The 18858-nt window shown below is 43.8% G+C and overlaps 1 protein-coding gene across 3 annotated transcripts in view; it reads left to right on the top strand.

Annotated features, from left to right (window-relative positions):
• The window catches only part of fam172a (family with sequence similarity 172 member A), a 160544-nt gene that overhangs the window by 43774 nt on the left and 97912 nt on the right, over positions 1 to 18858 (top strand). For all 3 annotated transcript variants that reach the window (XM_056376415.1, XM_056376416.1, XM_056376414.1), the window contains exon 7: positions 16507 to 16725. In XM_056376415.1, coding sequence (XP_056232390.1) covers positions 16507 to 16725 — 219 coding nt within the window. The remainder of the gene's footprint in view (positions 1 to 16506; positions 16726 to 18858) is intronic.

Below are 18858 nucleotides of genomic sequence, written 5' to 3' on the forward strand. Positions count from 1 at the left end.
TGTCTATCATGTCAGCCGAACAAAACAGAAGCTCTTTTTATTCTTCTTTTCTCGTTTATTCTTCCTCAGTATTTGCGTCAGTTCTCCTCTCTCACATTCTCTAAATGCAGTGGATTTTCATTCCCCGTCCACGCTGTCTTTATTTCTTCCTTGTTTTCCCTGAAGCTTGGGAGCAAAGCACTTGTGTGAGATCTTTAAGCCTCAGTGTGTGGTAGATGAAAATAACAAAGTAAAACCGTTTCAGTCACTACTATTACTGGACACCTGGAGACCGTCCTTTCTGTCTTTCAGTCTCTCTCTCTCTCGCACTTGTGTCTCTTTCTCCCTCTACTAATGTTAGCAAACCCACCGTAGGCCTGCATCATGAGGAGATTATGAGTAAGTGTGTATGTTTTTTGAAGGGAAGTGGTGCACGGGTGAATGGATGGTGCCTCCCCTCATCAAGTGGCTTTGCCCTGCCTGCCCACCGCCCCACCGAGCTGGGGTTTGAATCTGGCAGTGGCAGCTCTGTCAGAGATCAAAATGGACCCCCACCCCCCTTTTGCATTCCCTCCCTCTCAGAAGTACGTATGTGGGTGACTGGACAGGTCCTCTACTTGTAAAGGACCTGATAATTGTAAGCACATATGCATAAACACAAAGCAGCTTTCTACCTTCCACTGTGGCACCAAGCAGAGAGAAGAGAACATTGTATTATACATATTTGAACTCAGTGTGGCAGGAGGAGGTGTTGAAGCTTGCTTATTTATTATTTCTATTTATGTATTTTTCGCAAATCCATCTTTTCAATAAAAGTTAGGTGATAAACCAGCCGTGTGTCCTATTTCTCCTCATCCCTCTATTCTTTTTCCATCCACCTATTCCCACACCACACCTGAGAGGACTGAGGGTCTGCCGTGCCCAAGTTGACCACATGTTTGCAGGGTCAGCCAGAGTAGCTGGGTGAGAGCCAGCCTGCTGAGAGCCAGGGCCGGGGCAGGCCAGAGTTTGGTTTGACAAGCAACGAGACCTGGAGTGTGGGCAGACTGAGATGGAGGTGGGGGCGGGACTCAAAGGCTTGTATCCTGCAGATTAGAGCAATGCACCATCTATACACACAGGATGGGCTTTTCACATACCACACTACCCTGGCCATGACTCCCCGAACTGGGGAAGTGTTTGTTACATTGTGTGTGTGTGTGTGTGTGTGTGTGTGTGTGTGTGTGTGTGTGTGTGTGTGTGTGTGTGTGTGTGTGTGTGTGTGTGTGTGTGTGTGTGTGTGTGTGTGTGTGTGGGATGACGTCAAAAAGAGCCAAGCACACTTTTTTCCTGATGGGTAATGGCAGCGTAAACTTTTCACCCCACTTACTCATGTGATCTGACTAAAACAGCATTCCACGGAAAACGCATGCGCCTTGCACCTGTGTGAATGTGTTTATATGTGTGTGCAGCTTTTGTGTGTTTCTGAGCTAATAGCAATAAGCGCGGTGGACTGTGGATTACCTCTAGTTGAGACAATTATCTTTCCACCAGTCAATTCAAGGTCAGTTTTACAAACTGCCAGCAAATATGCTTCAATCAAATGTGTCTGACTGAAAGTGTTGCTTCAGATATTTCAATATATATGATGTTTTGTTATTGTTTTTTTTTTTTTTTCTGATGCACCCTTTTCATGGCTTATGTCATATATATTTTTATGGAGAAGAGTAGTAGGTTGTTTTTGTATGCAAACCGCTGCAGTCACATGAGCTATTCACGTGTATGTGTGTGTGTGTGTGTGTGTGTGTGTGTGTGTGTGTGTGTGTGTGTGTGTGTTCTTTGAGTTTGTTGCTCTGCCTAATAGCTTTGGCAAGTGAATGAGGCCTGATGTTTGGAGCTTATTTAATAGGCAGTGCGCGTGCATGTGTCTGTGCTTGTGTGTGCTCAGTCTTTAGCAGTGTGCCACGTCTCAAGCCCCTTATTCTTGGATAATTGTGCTGCAAGTCCTCAGCCTCCCCTTTAGCCTGAAAACCAAGCTCATTGCGGCCCCCAAAGAGCCCCCCCACAAGGTAGAGAAAAAAAATCCTAAGTTGTCCTTGTGCATAAAAGTAGATTCTACTCTCCAACACCTTTTCAAATTAATATTTGTGATGGGCGCCATTCTGCCAGCCCCAGTTTCTGTTCCCCGCCTTTGTTCATGCGTTTGATGTAATGGAGGCAAGGACAAAGAGGAGAGCAGGCAGAGTGTGTGAAAATGGTAGTTAAGTGGGCTTAAGGGCTCCTTCAGTACCTTCTGAAAGGCCTGGACCCTGAATAGGACCCTCGCACTGCTAAGCTGTAGTGCAGTAAACAAGACAGGTCCAGCACAAAGGTGCGTCTCAAATGAGCACAGACACCCTCCTCCTCTTTCGCCTCACCCCGTCTCACCCCAACCTCATACCCGACTCTGACATCTGGCCAATCCCAAGATCTGTCTGAGTCCTCACTTCTTCCCCTCCCCTTTTATTCCCCCTTAATTTTTTTGCTCCCCTTCATATCTTTTCTCTTGTTCTTTAGTGTTTCTCCGCACTCTCTTCTGGTGTGTCTGTGTTTGTGTTTTGTTGTGCTGGTCCCGGCTGGACGGCTTGCTCCCCCTAGTCAGCCTTGTCCCCAGTGCTTGGGCGGTTCGGCTCTTTTGTTTAGTTAATTGCAATGAGTATAATGTACTAGTCTCTCGGAGGTCCACGAAAGACAATTAGACAATCCCAAGAATTTAATGAGACACCACCAGCCCCAATCCCCCATACTCTGCTTTGAGAAACACCCTGCTCTTCGTTGGCACTGACTGTGATGTAGTGAGGAGGGGGTTGCGATGCAGGTCGCCTGTCTGTGTCTGTTTGTGTGTTTACCAGATTGTTGGTCTGCCCATCAGAGAAATCACCAGAGAGAAAAGACCCAGAGAGATAAAATACAAGAAAAAAACCCCCAAACAAAATAAGAAATTTTGCCTGTATTTTAATTCTACATTTATATGGCACGTTTCCAGGCCTGTTACACCATGGGATTCCCATCTGAAGAATTGCTCTTCCTGGACAGGACAGACTTCTCGGGAATGTCCGTGTAATTATTAAGAGCGATTATCCTGTTCACCCAGTGAAGGGACAGAGCACTTGACAGTGTCATCCCCGAAAAGGAAGAGGGATTGCTGGGGGGCCTGGGTGATAGACGAAACCCTGGGTGGCCCTTTAAGGACTTCTCCCCTCTCCTTTCTCTCTCTCTCTCTCTCTCTGTCTTTTTTCTGTCTCTATTATTTCTCCCATGGTGTTCCCTTTCTCTGTCTCTTTTTCTGTCATACATTCCATCGACAACTCTTTTTGAGACCCTTCTCTGGATCACGCCAAGATAAAGCCAACCTTTAAAACAGGGGAAATATCCATAAGTGATTCATTATATCTCTCCTCACCTCACATGGAGATTAATTAATAATATCACTCGAGTGGCTGTAATTCACAACCTGAAAACCTACATCTGTACCACGTCATGAAGGAAAGAGTTTTTTTTCTTATATTCCTTTTGTTTTCCTCTTGTCTCCTCCATTCGTTCTCTCATTCTGTCATTCCTGTGCTTTTTTTCTCACTGGCTAATCATGGTGTTACAACAAAAGACGGGGCTCCATTATTGCATGTGTGCATCCCAGAAGAAAGGAAATGAGAGCGGGACAGAGGGTGGCCGTGGCCTGACACCGCACTATTAATCTTCCAGTAAAGCCTTGTCAGGCAGAAACGGACACAAATGGATCACTCCCATTAACTGGGGGAGTGTAGGTAAGGGCTTTAACAAGCGTTTACCAGAGTCCATTTTCTCACTAATGAAGAGGGGGAATACGCGACCTCCCAGCCAAACCTGCCAGACCGCACTTAAAGGTCTGGATGGAGGAGAAAAGGAGGGAGGAAGAAGAGCTTGAGGAGGAGAGAAGAAGAGAATATGTGAGCTCAGTCCTGACATGTTGTATCAGGCATGCTGTGAGATTAAAGTTTGGGCGACATTGCTGTCCACCCTCCATGCCAAGGCCTCTGCCATGGGACAGCCGTGTTCTTGTCTCCACGACCTGTGTGTGAACTTGAGTCTGGACTATCATGGCAGCCCTCAACATAATGTGGGGAAAAAAATTGGGATACCTCTTGCCTCTCTGAAAACCCTGTATTTAACTGTCAGCTAACCCCTTCCTGCTAGCTTGACCATGCGCAAGCTAAGATGTGAACACCCATTATGTGGCCACAGTAGATTCACACACACAGTTTGTCCTGTGTTCTTTTTTTCCAATTTCTATAATAGATATTCACACACAGGGGCGCACAGTTGTCGCATTCTTTGACACCCCAATCTTTTGGGAGAAAGACAGAGGGCTGCTATGGTAGGTGTCATCTCATAAGGGGTTTGCATTTATGCGCTATGTTTTAAACATGTGTCTGTCATCCTCCCGAGCTGTCTCCCGAGCTGTCATGTCTGTGGCCAGAGTTCTGTCCACACAGCCCTGAAACCTGCTGGTGCTGTGGCACGGCTCTCTGGGATGTCTCAGCATCACAACCACACTCCCAGAAGGGGTGTGTGTGTGTGTGTGTGTGTGAGTGTTTGTGTGTGTGTGTGTGTGTGTGTGTGTGTGTGTGTGTGTGTGTGTGGTTTTGTATGCATGTGTATATGCATGCTGGGTGTGTGTTTGTGTCTGTGAGGTAGCAGGGAAGACTTGAACGTTGAATTTCTAAAGCGCGATGTCCCTTGTCCCTTGATGCGAGCTGGATGGGCGAGTAATGGTTTTTGAATAGCCACATGATAATAAGAGATGGGCTGGAAACTTATCAAGGATCAAGCTGTGGTGCCACAGTGTAATTCATCACCGCCCCTACAGATGTCAAAGTGTTTTAGTTTAAGTCAGCGAACATGCAAACACATTTTACATACTCACAGAATTTCAATTGTACTAAATCTGTAATCTACAATGCATGACGATTGTCCTTCTGCTTGCCCCCACAGCCATGACACCCACATGTGAAACCCTCTGGATAGGTTTGTTGTGCATCAAATTGTTGATAAGGCGGTGATATCAGTAGATGGATGCATTTGGCTCTTGTTTTCCTCTGTGTCAAGCGGCTGTTAACAGTGAGACCAGTTTCCCGACCGTGGCAGTGGAACTGGAATCATTAAAGAGATAGCGGCACGCGCTGACCCGGTTGATACCAGAGAGTGAGGGAGAGAGGAAGAGCGGGGCGGCAGAGCCTTGTTTGTGTGTTATCGCTAGCTCTGTGTTCCACGGGCTCCCTGGGGAAACTACGAGACGAGAGGAAGACTTCACCTTCCTCCTCCCAGACACCCCCCCCACCCCCCCACCCCCATTTTTCCTAGCACTCCCGCTCCTCAGCAGCACCCCCACCCCCCTTCCGCCCCCCACGCCCCAAACATTTTTAATTATATCTTCTCCCAAGTAGTGCGGCTCAGTAACCAAGGAGCTGACATTGATGCATGTGCTGATAAATCCGCAAACACTGGAAACAAGATTAACAAAGATTTTGAGGAAAGGGTGACAGCTAATTTTGCGCAATGGTCGGCGCCTCATTCAAGAGTGATGTTTTTGATAGAGCGAGCCACGCCTGAGAATTCATGGTCTACGCAGGGGAGGGGGACGCGAACATTGCACGAGGAGTTCCGCGGCATTTGCACTTTTTAAATTGTTCTTTTTTTTCTTTTTTTTTTTTAATCTTTTCCTCTCCCCGTCACTCCAGTCCTCTCATCCAGCTCCTCTGTTTTTTTTCATCTTGTTGAGCTTGCACCCATAACTTTACATAACTTATTTACACTCAACATAATGAGATAATTAATTTTACTTCATTGTCAACACATTTTGCCACACACAACATACTTCATATAACTTGGTAAACCAGGAAGACATAACAAAACTTTAACATATCAATAACTTAATATGATTTTCTGTCACTGCTATAACATGAATAGACAGTACATTCATTCAGCTTCTTTGTCTGTGGGCATTTATTTGGGATGTGTGTATATCTCTGTCTATATGTGCCCATCTAATCTGTGTGATCTAATCAGCAGTGTGTATTGTGGAGTCGGTGACATGCCACTCCAGGCCCGTGGTCCTGTCTCTGAACTGGCTCTCAACCCACTGAGACACCGATACACACTCCTCTGAGAGAGATATCAGTCTGCCTCATCACCCCTACACACACACACACCACACACACACACACACACACACACAGACACACACACACACACACAGACACACACACACACACACACACACACACACACACACACACACACACACACACACACACACACACACACACACACAAGCTAGGAAAGAGAACGTGATAACAATCATACTTCCGCAGCTGATTCCCTATTTTCTCATCGAAGAAACCACACCATCCTACCTCCTTCTTTTTTCTTTCTCCTCTCTGCAGCCAATTTCAGGTCTATACAGAAGAAACATCTTGTAGATTTCTTTTGTTCTTTTTTCATGCCTCTTTCCTTTTTCTCTTCCCTTTTTTCGACCTCTTTATGTGATGTCTCCCTTCTCAGAATCACCTCCCCTGTCTTCATCTGTAGGCAGCTGACAGCTTCTTTCACTTTTCTTTGTCAATTTCTCCTTCTCCCTTTCTCTCTGTCTCTCTAGCCCTCTTTTTCATCTACACCCCCCCCCCCCCCCCATCTGCTTTCGCTTTTGTTTGCCTGGCCCCTCTCCCATCCCAACTTGATAATGAGGAATGCGGTGTGACCCTGACCTCCATCGGCCCTGCAACCACCTCCGACCCCTCCAGGTGACCTCCGGTCCCTGTTTTGACAGCTTGATTAATTACCCAGTGTTATGATTTATGAGAAAAGCAGTATGTAAAAATAATAGACAACAGGTGGTCTTAAAAAAAAAGTAGTAGATTTGAAAGAGCTTCTAGTGAGGATTGTGGCGGCGGTGGGGTTGAGGGGGTCGGTCTGTGTGTGTGAGAGAGAGAGCTGAAGGGAGAGAGGATGTGTTTTACAGCCGCTCTCCATGGTTAATTGCTTTCAACCATTTTTGAAGGCTACATCGGGTTAATAGGAAAATGTCTATTGTTCCATGCATGGTTTCCTTAGTTGCCACAGCATGGATTTCTCCATGTGTATTTGGCTGTATGGCGAGAGGATGAAGGGGATTCCAACATACATGCGTAGCTCCATGTGTGTGCTGTGAAGCATAGACCCAGCCATGTGGTAATGACACTATGGAAAATGTGCTGGAACACGCAGACATACATACATGCATGCGCTCAGATAGACTATATTCTCCGCCACCTCTTTTCTAGGTTACATCCTGTGAAAGTAAGCAGAGTTAATGGCAGGACAGAGCAACCATAGTGTTTACCCTTCACACTTCAAACACAGCTTGTGATTGGCTGTGGCGACCTCCCGTGACTCATGGACCTGTGGTGCACCTCCACTTAGAGAGAGGTCAGACTCTTGGACTGTTGGAGAGTGTGTGTGTGTGTGTGTGTGTGTGTGTGTGTGTGTGCGCGCGCGTGTCAATCAATGTGGATGTGTGTCTGTGTGTGCTAATACTGTGGCCTTCAGATTTATTGCCGATTTCACGATCGTAGCCTGCCACGCTCTCACCGTGTACAATACCACTACAGATAGAAATGATTATTTTACACATATAAGATGGCAAATTTAATCTCTTGAAAGGTCACGCTTATCATGAAATATCACACACACACACCTCACATAGCAACAGTCAGCAACATTGGCAGGACCCCCAGTTCTCTCTGTGGCTCTCCCTCCTAGGTCACAATAACAGGGCAGGGGTGAAGGGATTCCTCTTTGACCTTTGGCCCATAGAGGTCATAGCGGTCCTGTGATGTTCAGTAAGATTAATACCCTGGGTGCAACAGCAATGTCTCATTATTCACCAACACAGTGCCGATTACTGGCAGATGACACTCAGCGCAGCACACCTACGTGTTTCTGAATTTGGAATTAAGAAAACACTGTGCTTTCATGATCTGTTATATCATTATCTGCAAAAATGTGTGTGAAATCGTACATGCCAAATAGCAACTATTTTATTATTAGAATACAATTTATTAAGGTGTAATGGTAAGTTATTTTTATTTTACAACACAAATGTACTGTATTTCTTTTTTTTTTCTTGGTAATTTACCATGGCACACACACATGCACTTGTGTATTATTTTACCATGGTGATGGGTACGCGCTTAGGTCTGTGCGTACACACGCATGCATACATGTGTTCATGTGTCTACAATGTTTAGATGTGTCCTACCATTGACCCCGGTTGGCTCTGTCTGTACATATGGCCATGCGTCTCGCACCGACCGTGTGTGTGTTCATGTGTGTTAACGCACTAACTACCTGTCCAGATGGTGAAGTAGAAACATTCGTTGACAGTGCTCTTTAACAATTCACATGGTGGGGCAATTTCTCAACTTAGGTCAAACTGACAGGCTCACTCACTTTTTTGGTGTCATTTTGTGTCACTGTTATCATGATTATCACGGATGCCTTATTTTCGCCCACTCTTGTTCAGATGAGATTTGGAATATCAGCCAAATACTTCTTTATAACCATCATCATTATAATCATCATCATTTTCCTTCCTTCCGAGGCTTTGTCTTCCTTCCTTCCGTGCAGTTATTAGTGGCCTTCAGGACAGGGTTGCTCCCGCGACGCCTCCACTCCATGTCTTCCCTCTTTTTGTAGCTTCTCTCGCTCCCCCCCTCTGCTCTCCTATCCCCCTGATTTATACATTAAATAGTTAGGCAGGAGGGCAGGGAGGCACCTATCATTCCATGATCTATATCTCTCTGTGCCCTCATTAAAAATACATGTGTATGCTTAGGGGAGACAATATAGAATATATAAATCAAAATGCTAACAGCGTCAGAATAAGCCTCCTGTATTTATTTCCCCATAGCTTTCCCTCTGCGGGCTGAGGACTTTCCCTGCTAACTGTACGCTGTGTATGTGGCAAGCACGTAAGCAGTATGTATTCTAATATTAAAGTACAGTGGAAATATTTTTAATTTCTTATGCAACCGATTTGATAATCAGCCACAGCAACACTGCTTGCTGAAACTTGGCTCATTTTACTATTACATGATCTGATTTTTATAGTTTGTCTAATTGTTAAAAGATTTAAGTGTAAAAAAAAAAAAAAAAGATGTAATCAAACTTTCAGAAACATTCAGATGTTTTGATGACTGCTTATTGGCTGTGGAGCCGATCACACTTCTGGTCAGACAGCTCTAAAATCGCAGTGCCGGTGAGTTTACATTCACAGGTGCGTCTTTGCGATTGACACACAGGTCCTCTATAAAAAAAAAAAAAAAAGAAAAAAAAAAAAGAGGAGAAAAGTTGACAAATGACTTGTGTAACATTTACTTGCACAATCGATAGCTCTGACAATTTCCACCTGGACGGTGATTAATGCTACATCCACCCCCAATCTAGCAACCCCCACCCACAACCCCACACCTCCCTCTGTGTGTGTCGTGCTGAGAGCAGATGAAGCAGGCCTCCGAACTCATATGTGTGTGTGTGTGTGTGTGTGTGTTTACGTGGCAGTGTGTGCACAGACGCTTGGATGCTTGATCAACCAACGAGCATAAATAGTGGCCGGACACATTCACAGATTCACAGACATTGAGTATGGTAAATAATTGACACGTAAACTGACTCTGGCATTGAACTGAGTGGGTTACTCAACAGTGTTTGTGTGAATGTCTTAATGTCTATCCTTTCACTAAGGTGCTGAAAATAGACAGGTCGGGAGGAGCGAAACAGGAAGAGAGAAATAGAAAGTGAAACAGAGAGAAGGAAATGTAAATGCGAGCATGAAAAGAAGCTGAGGCATCGGGGATCAGAAGCTGTGCTATTCTCTCCACTTCCTCCACCCCACTGCTCCACTTTGAACTCATTTATAAATATTCAGCTCCACATATAAACAATATCCAAATGAGCCCAGACATCCATGCCAAGGTTAAAAACTCTGCTGCTTATTACAGACACAGCTACTTGACTAGCTCCAAAGGTTAGCTTCTTATTCGGACCTAAACTATTTGAGCTCATTAACATCAAAAAAAAGATAATCATTAGCGCAGTCTTATTTACTTTGACCAAATTAGCGTATGACTACATTAGTGGAAGCGAGCGCCGAATACAGTCTTTGAACTTGAAGTGAAAAGCTGAATTTAAAGAAACTTAATTAAATGTGTACTCTTTATGAGAGGAGAAACCCATGCAGTGGGTGATTTGTTCAAAATTAACTCAGAGGGCAGATGGGGAGATGAAGCTCCAGTTTGTCTTACTTTTCCTGTGTAAACATTTGTGTTGGCTGTTCAATTGATTGCTTAAACATACAGGGATGTGGAGTTAAGCAGTGGATCAAAAAAAAAAAAAAAATCAAGTTGAACACATGTACTGTATGTCACGTATGTATTGTGATTTATTCCACTTAGTTTCGGTATCATTTCTTCACCTGTGTTGTAATTTGAGCCTGTTATCTTGATATTTTTCTTTACCAAACCTCAGCATTTTGCTGACTTTTTAAAAGAAATGTGTGGTAATAATATTTAGTAACATTTAGATGTTCTCTCTATGGCCCCCTGGGTATCACTGGTTATCAAGAGGATGATTGATTTTGAGCTGACAGGCTGATGACTATCCCGTCTCAGCCCCTCTCACATCACCCCTAAGATCCACACATGTCTTTTCATAGCCTCTGAGGTACAGTAAGTACTCTTCCACCCTCCTGCTCTCGGAGAAACATAGCTGTGTGCTTGGTGGGTATGGGGGGGTCTCAGACTGGTGCTGTGTTAAAATGAGAAAGGGGGCACCGTGACTTAATCTGACAGTACTGTGCGATCTGTGTGGTATGTCAGCCTCAGGGAGAGGGGGAGTGGGAAAAAAAAAGAGAGAGAGAGAGATCGAGAGAGAGAAAAGAGGGGGATCGGATGGATAAAGGGGCCCTGCATGCAAAAAAAGCTCACGTAGAGACTGAGACAGACAAGGTCACACAGAGCAGGGTGGCCCTGACAGAGAGGGAGAGTGTACTTGTTATTACAGTATTTACCTTCCCTTTCAGCTCCTTCATACCTCTATATTGAGGAACAGTCTGTTTTTTCTGTCTTCCTGTAAACAGTTTTTTACTTGTATTTGATGTCGCCTCAGCCACTCAAATCTAAAATGTGAACGAACTGTGACGCCAACGCTTTGCCCGCGCTTATTTTCCAACTTAGCCTTTCTTCTCGGTCAGCCATTGTGCCTCGTTGAGATCTCAAACTCGACTGTAGCCTGCAGACATCCCTCCCCTCCTCCTCCTCTTATTGGGTGTGCCATGCTGGGTGACCCTTTCCTCCTTGTCAGTCAAGCCTGAGTAGCAAATCGGGAGCTGCGTATTGGTGAAATAAGGAAGTGAAGCGAGGGCTGTTGAGAAAAGGGAGCGCCGCTTGCCCTGATCCTAACAGCCCCCCGACAGAAAACTAATAAAGTAAACTGCCTGAGAGCCAATTTCAATGGACACTCATAGACTGCATGTTGATTCTTCTGATGTAAGATGCATGCGCACGGATATACAAATGCATTAAAATATTAAGTGCAATGTGAAGGAGAGCATTTAAATGCTCCTATTCAGCAAACAGCCGCACATACAACCTCAAATTCACGCAACCATACCATCCACTTTCCTCACTGCATGCACCCGTGACCGCTATCAGCCATGCTTTGTACCTGTCAAGTGCTGTCCTTTTCCCTGTGCCCAAAGCCCTGCTCACTACATGAGAGCTCTCACATCAAAGCTTCGCTGAGCTCCACACGCACAGATGAAACACCCTCTCACTCCGGCTGCCTCTCTCCCTGCTCCCGCACATTAGACACATTTCATTTCATTACAACGCCACTGGAAAAATAGAGGCGCTGCTGTCTTAAAGGGACATCTTATTTACTCTAGCTCGCATTTGTGTAGTCACTCACATGTAGACACACACACACACACACACACACACACACACACACACACACACTGTCTGCTCCCTTTTTAAATAATGCGACTGCAAGAGAAAATAATGATCTGTTACCATCAAAGTTCCAGTGGACAAATGACATCTAATTTGACTTTAAAGAGGGCACATCAGTGTCATCAAAGAGTATTGACAATATTGTTTAGACAGCACATTATGGTCTGGTTTTATAATAATAAATCACAAATAATGCATAATATCATCATTTACGTTACAGTTTGTAGCATATGTTTTCCTTTTTATACATTTTTTTTCTCAATACTTTGGAGTGATTGGGTTTTTAAAGGCTTCACAATCCTGCATGTGGGGATGACGGAGGAAGGGTTTCATCACGATGATGAGACAAGCCCTGGTTTCCGTAGCAGCGGCAGCCTTTGTTGTGCTATCTGGTGCGAGACAGGCCGACAAAGGAGCGCTAAGGAGCGTCCGGAGCAGGGTGATGGGGGTCGGGATCCCCCCCTTAGAGGGGTCGGGGCGACCCTCTTGACCGCTGGCCCCAGGGCAGGGACTCAGTGTGGTGGTGGCACAGGGGCACACACAGGGCATGGGAAGAGACTTAGCCTGCATACTGCTGCAAAAAGACAAGACTGACCCAACGCTAGAGGACCATGTGTGTCCGCTTTATTTGAGACAGTGTGTGTGTATAGGACAAAGGCAAAGTGACCCAGTGTTAGCAATGTGTGAGAGAGAGATTTAGTGGTATAAAAAGCAGTGTGACCCAAGGTTTACTATGTGCATTTAAGTAAGATTCACACTTTGACAGCACATCACAACACAAAGATCAGATTTAGCAGGTGTATCCAGTGTGTGTGTGTGTGTGTGTGTGTGTGTGTGTGTGTGTGTGTGTGTGTGAGAGAGAGAGAGAGGGACAGAACAGTTAGCTAGAAACACAAAGACCAAATGACGTAACTTTAGAGAGATTTAGCTGTCACAAAACAACACAAAGACTAGGATGATGAACATGAGCTCTGTGGGAGAAGTTAGTCCTGAGAACGACGCGCAGTACATTAGAGAGTTCTGCGGGATTTAGGTAAAGCATTGACCATGTGCTGTTTGATTTGAATATCGTGGTTGTTTTTCGTGGCCTTATTGTTACTTTGTGTATGCAGATAGGTTTGGTGTATCCAGTTAGACCATCACAGTTTATTTTCTATTACATAAAAAATATAGAATCACATTTATAAAAGAACCTTATTTCAATTTAAGCTTGAATAATTTTTCACAAAATGTCAAGAAGAAATATTCCCAATCACTTTGTTTTGCCCAGTCCACCAGCCCCAGACGCATTGTATATTTTTGGTTGATGGACAGAAGAATAAGAGGAGGAAGTGATTGGACAGGGAGAGCAGTGTTGTGCTGACACCAACACAGACCTCTCAATTGTTTCCGACAGAGGTGAAGTCGACGGCCCTGCTCCTCCAGACTAAATACGCCAACGACACTGGTCGCCTTTACAGCAATGTCCTTCTGGGTGACTGGACAGCTGAAAGGGTTAGCACTGTTAGCTCGGTTAGGTGAGTTAGCCTCTCCAAACGGAAGGCCATAGGCTATAGGCCACTCAGGGTTAGCATAAGGATGCTAAAGGCTAGAAATTGGGCCACTTGAGGTTAGCATTAGTATGCTTAAGGCCAGGAAGGGTTATTGACCATTAAGGGTGAGGGTAAGAGCACTGAAGGCTAAACATGGTTGTAGGCCACTTAGGGTTAGCGTCAGAACATAGAGACCAGGGTTACTAAACCATTAACTTTTGGCCTTGTGAACCAGGATTAGGGGAAAGAAAAAATGCACACGAGGTGATGATGGTGTTGAAGAACAAGAGGCTTCTCATGTTTTTCTTTCCTCCCATTTCATTTTGTGTTTACAGTGCAGTGGACTTCTCATTCTCTCATTGTGTCATTGTGTAGTTTTTCTGTATGAATTATTATTATACATTCTTAAATCATACCATTTATTGATTTTTAACTTTTATCTCTTTTATGATATTGTTGCCATAGGCTGAATGGGTCTTGTCAGTTATTTTATCAGGCTGCCACCAGTGGGCAGTGGCACAAAGCTGGTTGTTAGAGTACATCTCTCTGTCGCTCCCTCCTTTTCTGTCTGCCTGTCTTATCATTTTACAACTTATCTATATGTCTCCTCTCTTTTTCTCACTCTTTTTCCTCTCTCTCTCTCTCTCACTATCTCTTCTGTCCTCTCCTTTCATCATCCATTGCTTTTTCTTTTTCTCTCTGACTGTGAGCTTGTGTGTCTGAACTTGCCTGGGTCTGAAGGCTGAATTAAGTCTCCCTGATAGATCCTCATTCATCACCTTGCCTTAACTTCACTTTTTCTGCTGTGTATACACACACATTCACACACGAACTAATAGAAATCCAGGTTTGGAAAAACACCATCTACATAGAATTTGTATACATACTATTACATGGACTTGTAGGGTTTTTTTTTTAAGTCAACAACATGAGAATTAGTCTTGCTGTGCCTTGGAATAAAATACAAAACTTCGTGCCATCATCATACAAATTATTTAGCTGAAAATGTTTTTCAGCTAAAATGAGAAAGATACATTTTTTGAATTTTCATGCCATTGAAATGCTGGTGTAATAGTGAATACATTTTTAAAACAAATACTTAAAATATAACAATAGACAATTTGTTCATGTCCAATTTTTTTCTCCCTTAAAAATATTTTCTTAAGTTAATAGTCCTTATATCAACGATAGGTTTTACATTACAAATATGTCCAGCGAGGGAAGTACAGCCTTGTCTGAATTTGAAAGGGAGTGAGAATCAGGCTAATTTTATAATCTGAACAAGTGAGAAAGTGTCATTTTGCTCATGTCAACACACGGCAGGTGCTAAGGGAAGGGGTGTGTGGCAGGTTTGATGTCGATGGGCACAGGAGGGACGCGCACACACATGCTGCGTCAACGGAAGACAAGCGCATTGTGTTAACACTTATTAAGGAAGAGGAGACATGCTGCCTGGAGAAGACAGTGTGTGTGTGTTTGTGTGTGTGTGTGTGTGTGTGAGAGGGCGATTTGCAGTGGAAGCTGAGCGACAGTGCCTCTCTTAACTCCCTCTCACATCTCCTAAAGGTCTTTTTGTCAGCACTGTTATCCTTCGTTCTCCTTAGTGTGTGTCTTTTGTGTGATGTGTGTGTTTGCACAGGCGTATGCCCATAAGTTTCTGTGTTTGTGTGTGAAAAAGCACAGCTTAAGTGAAACAGGAATCCATCCATTTCCTGCTTTAGTTTCAGAGTGCTTGGGACAATAAACACAGTTAATTAAAATGGCTTCAAAGTTGAAGAAGTCACTAAAGGCTGCAAAAAAAAAACCTTCCTTTTCTCCACAATACATTTCCCCTCTGTCATTCTCTCTTATTATAACCACTTGGGTTTCTGTTCTCTTACATTTCTCCTCTTTTTAATTCTTTTTAACTTCTTTTCATTTTTTGTATTTTGAAGTAGTGCACTGATTATTATTAATATGAATTCAATTTTTGTTTTCATTTAAAAACTTTTTCAGCTTTTAAAAAAAATTGTACTTTTATCTTTAGTGCTGTCTGTGGAAGTTTCAAGTCACATACACCAAACACATGCACATACACACAGATACGTAACTCTTTTGTTGAGTGATGGTAGGATCGATTGGGTTTGATATTAAGTGACACATGGCCTTTGGAGTCACTAAATGCTACTCACCGACTGAAACCACCATTGCTGAATTCCAGTCCCCCAGTTGCTTCTCAGGCTTGTCACTGCAGTGACACTCTCTCCTCTGTCTCTTTCTCTGGCATTTCTTTCAGTCTGGATTTGCATCTTTTCCACAGTCATCTCACAATCTGTCTTTTAAGTGTTGTTTCGGTATTATTTGCTCTTAGAAATCCACTACTGAGCTCTGTCTTAAACAGCATGAGCCACTACTAGACCCAGACTGAGCAGGTCAAGTTTTTGAGCTTCAGTGTAGCCGAGATTATCATGCAGTGTTACACGAGCTTACCCTAGAGGGTTTGACAAAGGGAAGATTGGCCTTTTCTCTAAGTAAAAAAATAAGACGGATCAACTAAAAAAATAACAAAAACTGTCAAACAGTAAGGTTCAATAAAGTTTACAGAGATGTTTTCAAAAGGAACAAAAAAGGAATTAAAAAGGAAAAAAAATACACAATCTCACTTGGTGTAATATAATTTTTCAGTTCTCTTCTCTCTCTCTCACACGCACACACACACACACACATTCCCATGATGTTTTAGAGCTTTCTTTTGAATCCCTTTTTGTCATTGTAGTTAATATTAAAATTTTATGTTGTATAAATGTATTATTAAAAATGTCTGTACAAATACAGTGCGTTATCATATACTACATACATACAGATAGTTATGTGGAAATCAAGGAATGTGTAAAATATTGTAGATAAACAGTATCTGATGTAGATGATGCCACGGCTCTCACACACATAATTATGTTTCCTTTCTGCTTTAGGAGGGCTATGGTGTGATGGTGCTCAACCCCAACGAGAACTACCTTGAGGTTGAGAAGCCGGCCAAGTCCTCTCCCCTGCCCTCCCCTACCGAACCCTCGGACGAGCCTGCTGAAAAGAGGGAACGCAAAGATGATAAAGAAGGCAAAAAGAAGAGAGAATTTTATGAGAAGTACCGTAACCCACAGAAGGAGACAGAGACCGAACGGATCCCCATACGGGTAAGTCAGAGAGGGATGCATGGACAAAGGGATGGAGAGAGGGAGGAGGGACGGAAAAGGAAGGCAGGAAGGAAACGTTTGGAAAGCTGGGGTGGAGGAACAGAAGGATAGATGTTCATCAAAAACAGACATGATGGGTGAGGCGGACGGAGTGACAGTTTAGGGTCACTTAGGAGGTGGTAGGAGAAGACACTTAGGTGAGAAAAATGAGGAGGTGGGGGGGTGGGGGGTGGGCAAGTTTGGAAGAGACAAAAGAGGCAAGAAGGTGCAGGGGGGAGGAGGATGGGAGGCGGCAAGCTGAGGAAGCGAGGGAAGGAAATGTTAGGTAACAAGGGATGAAGGGAGGATGGGAGGCAGAGGGAGAAAGAGAGGCTCTTGTGTGGTCAGCCTGTGTGTGAAGAGGTTGGCCGTGCTCCAGTCGCCTCTCAGTGAGCAAGTGTTAACCACATGGCTACCTCCCTCTCTCTCCCTCTTCCTCTCCCTCTTTTCCTCTCTCTCTCTTTTTCTCTCTCAGATGGTGGGCTGGTCAGTGCAGCTCTGGCCCTTTACTCTTGTTGACCGCTGGGATTATTATCTCCCTAACACACACTCTGCAAACACACTGAAACATTCTTATCATGCTACACTGACTGTACACCCCCTAATCATACACTCACACATATACACATGCACATACACACACACACACACACACACACACACAAGCACACGGCTTGAGCCTACTAGCTTGGCCAGTTTACACTTTTGGTCAAACACAGGAAGCGACCCTTTGCATAAATCAAGTTTCACTGTGAAAATAAATATGGCCAAAGTGATGAGAAATGAAAACAATGTTTTCATCTCCATAGATGTCTCTTCTGTCACCCCTGCAAACAAAATTTATAATTCAATCAATAAAGTTCAGGCAATTTTTTTTCTCAAAAGCTCTCATTCAGTAAGACTTAAAACATTACGGGCACAGTCAGCCAGACTTTTTCCCATCGCAGGGTTTCATAGAAAAGTTTCCTCATCGATTAACTGTGTTTTGCTTTAGTTGATGGCAGTAGTGTCACAGTAATGCCTGTACGTTAGTGTGTGTGGGTGGGTGTTAGTGCATGTGTGTGTGAGTCCGTGTATGTGTTTGTGTGTGTGTGTGTGTGTGTGTGTGTGTGTGTGTGTGTGTGTGTGTGTGTGTGTGTGTGTGTGTGTGTGTGTGTGTGTGAAAGCCATCACTCTCTGATGTCTGACAAGAGTTAGGGCTGCTGTGGGACTAGCTGGCGGTGTGAGCTGTCAACGCAGGCTTCTTTTTTCTTTTTTTTTTCTCAACCCCCCTGGCAGTACCTTTACACACACTCTAATAAGGGATAATTAGCTGCAGTGCTATTTTACTCTATCACACTTCTTTACATGTGTGCAGTTTCCCCATCACTCAGCCGATGAACTCGCTCTACACTATCTGTCACGAAGGTCTTATGGTAAATAATCCATCATGTCGTTTAGAGTGATGTAGTCAAAACTAACTTGCATCTCCAGTCAAGCTCTATATTTTTATTTTGAAGTTATAGCGAATTAGAATTTAAAATGTAATGCTTATTGCATGTCAGTTTGTTATATCATGGCCATGAGCAACACGTGTGCGTGAGTGTGTTCGCACACGTGTGTGTTTGTGAAAATGTCATCTACAGCTTGTTTAGATTAGGATGATGATGGGAGCTTGTATTAATATCTTTTTTTAAATTGAAGATGCAACTTTAATGATTGTCACATCGCACAGTGATTTCTCTTTTTCTCCATATTTACACTCACCAAGCAGTTTATTAGGAACACCTGTACACCTGCTTACTCATGTAATTATCCAAGCAGCCAATTATGTAGCAGCAGTACAATGTATAAAACAATGCAGATACAGGTCAGAAGTTTCAGTTAATGGTCACAACACAAAGATTAGAATGGGGAAAAATGTTTGACCGTGGCATGATTGTTGGTGGCAGAAGAGCTAGTCTGAGTATTTCTGAAACTTCTGATCTCCTGGGATCTTCCTACACAACAGTCTCTAGAGTTTGTGGGGAAAACTTCTCGGAATGCCACAGCATATCTGAGTATTGTTGCTGACCATGTGCATCTCTTTATTGCAACAATGTACCATCTTCTCGT

This window comes from Seriola aureovittata, chromosome 5 (genome assembly GCF_021018895.1).
Source record: "Seriola aureovittata isolate HTS-2021-v1 ecotype China chromosome 5, ASM2101889v1, whole genome shotgun sequence".
NCBI classification, from domain to species: domain Eukaryota; kingdom Metazoa; phylum Chordata; class Actinopteri; order Carangiformes; family Carangidae; genus Seriola; species Seriola aureovittata.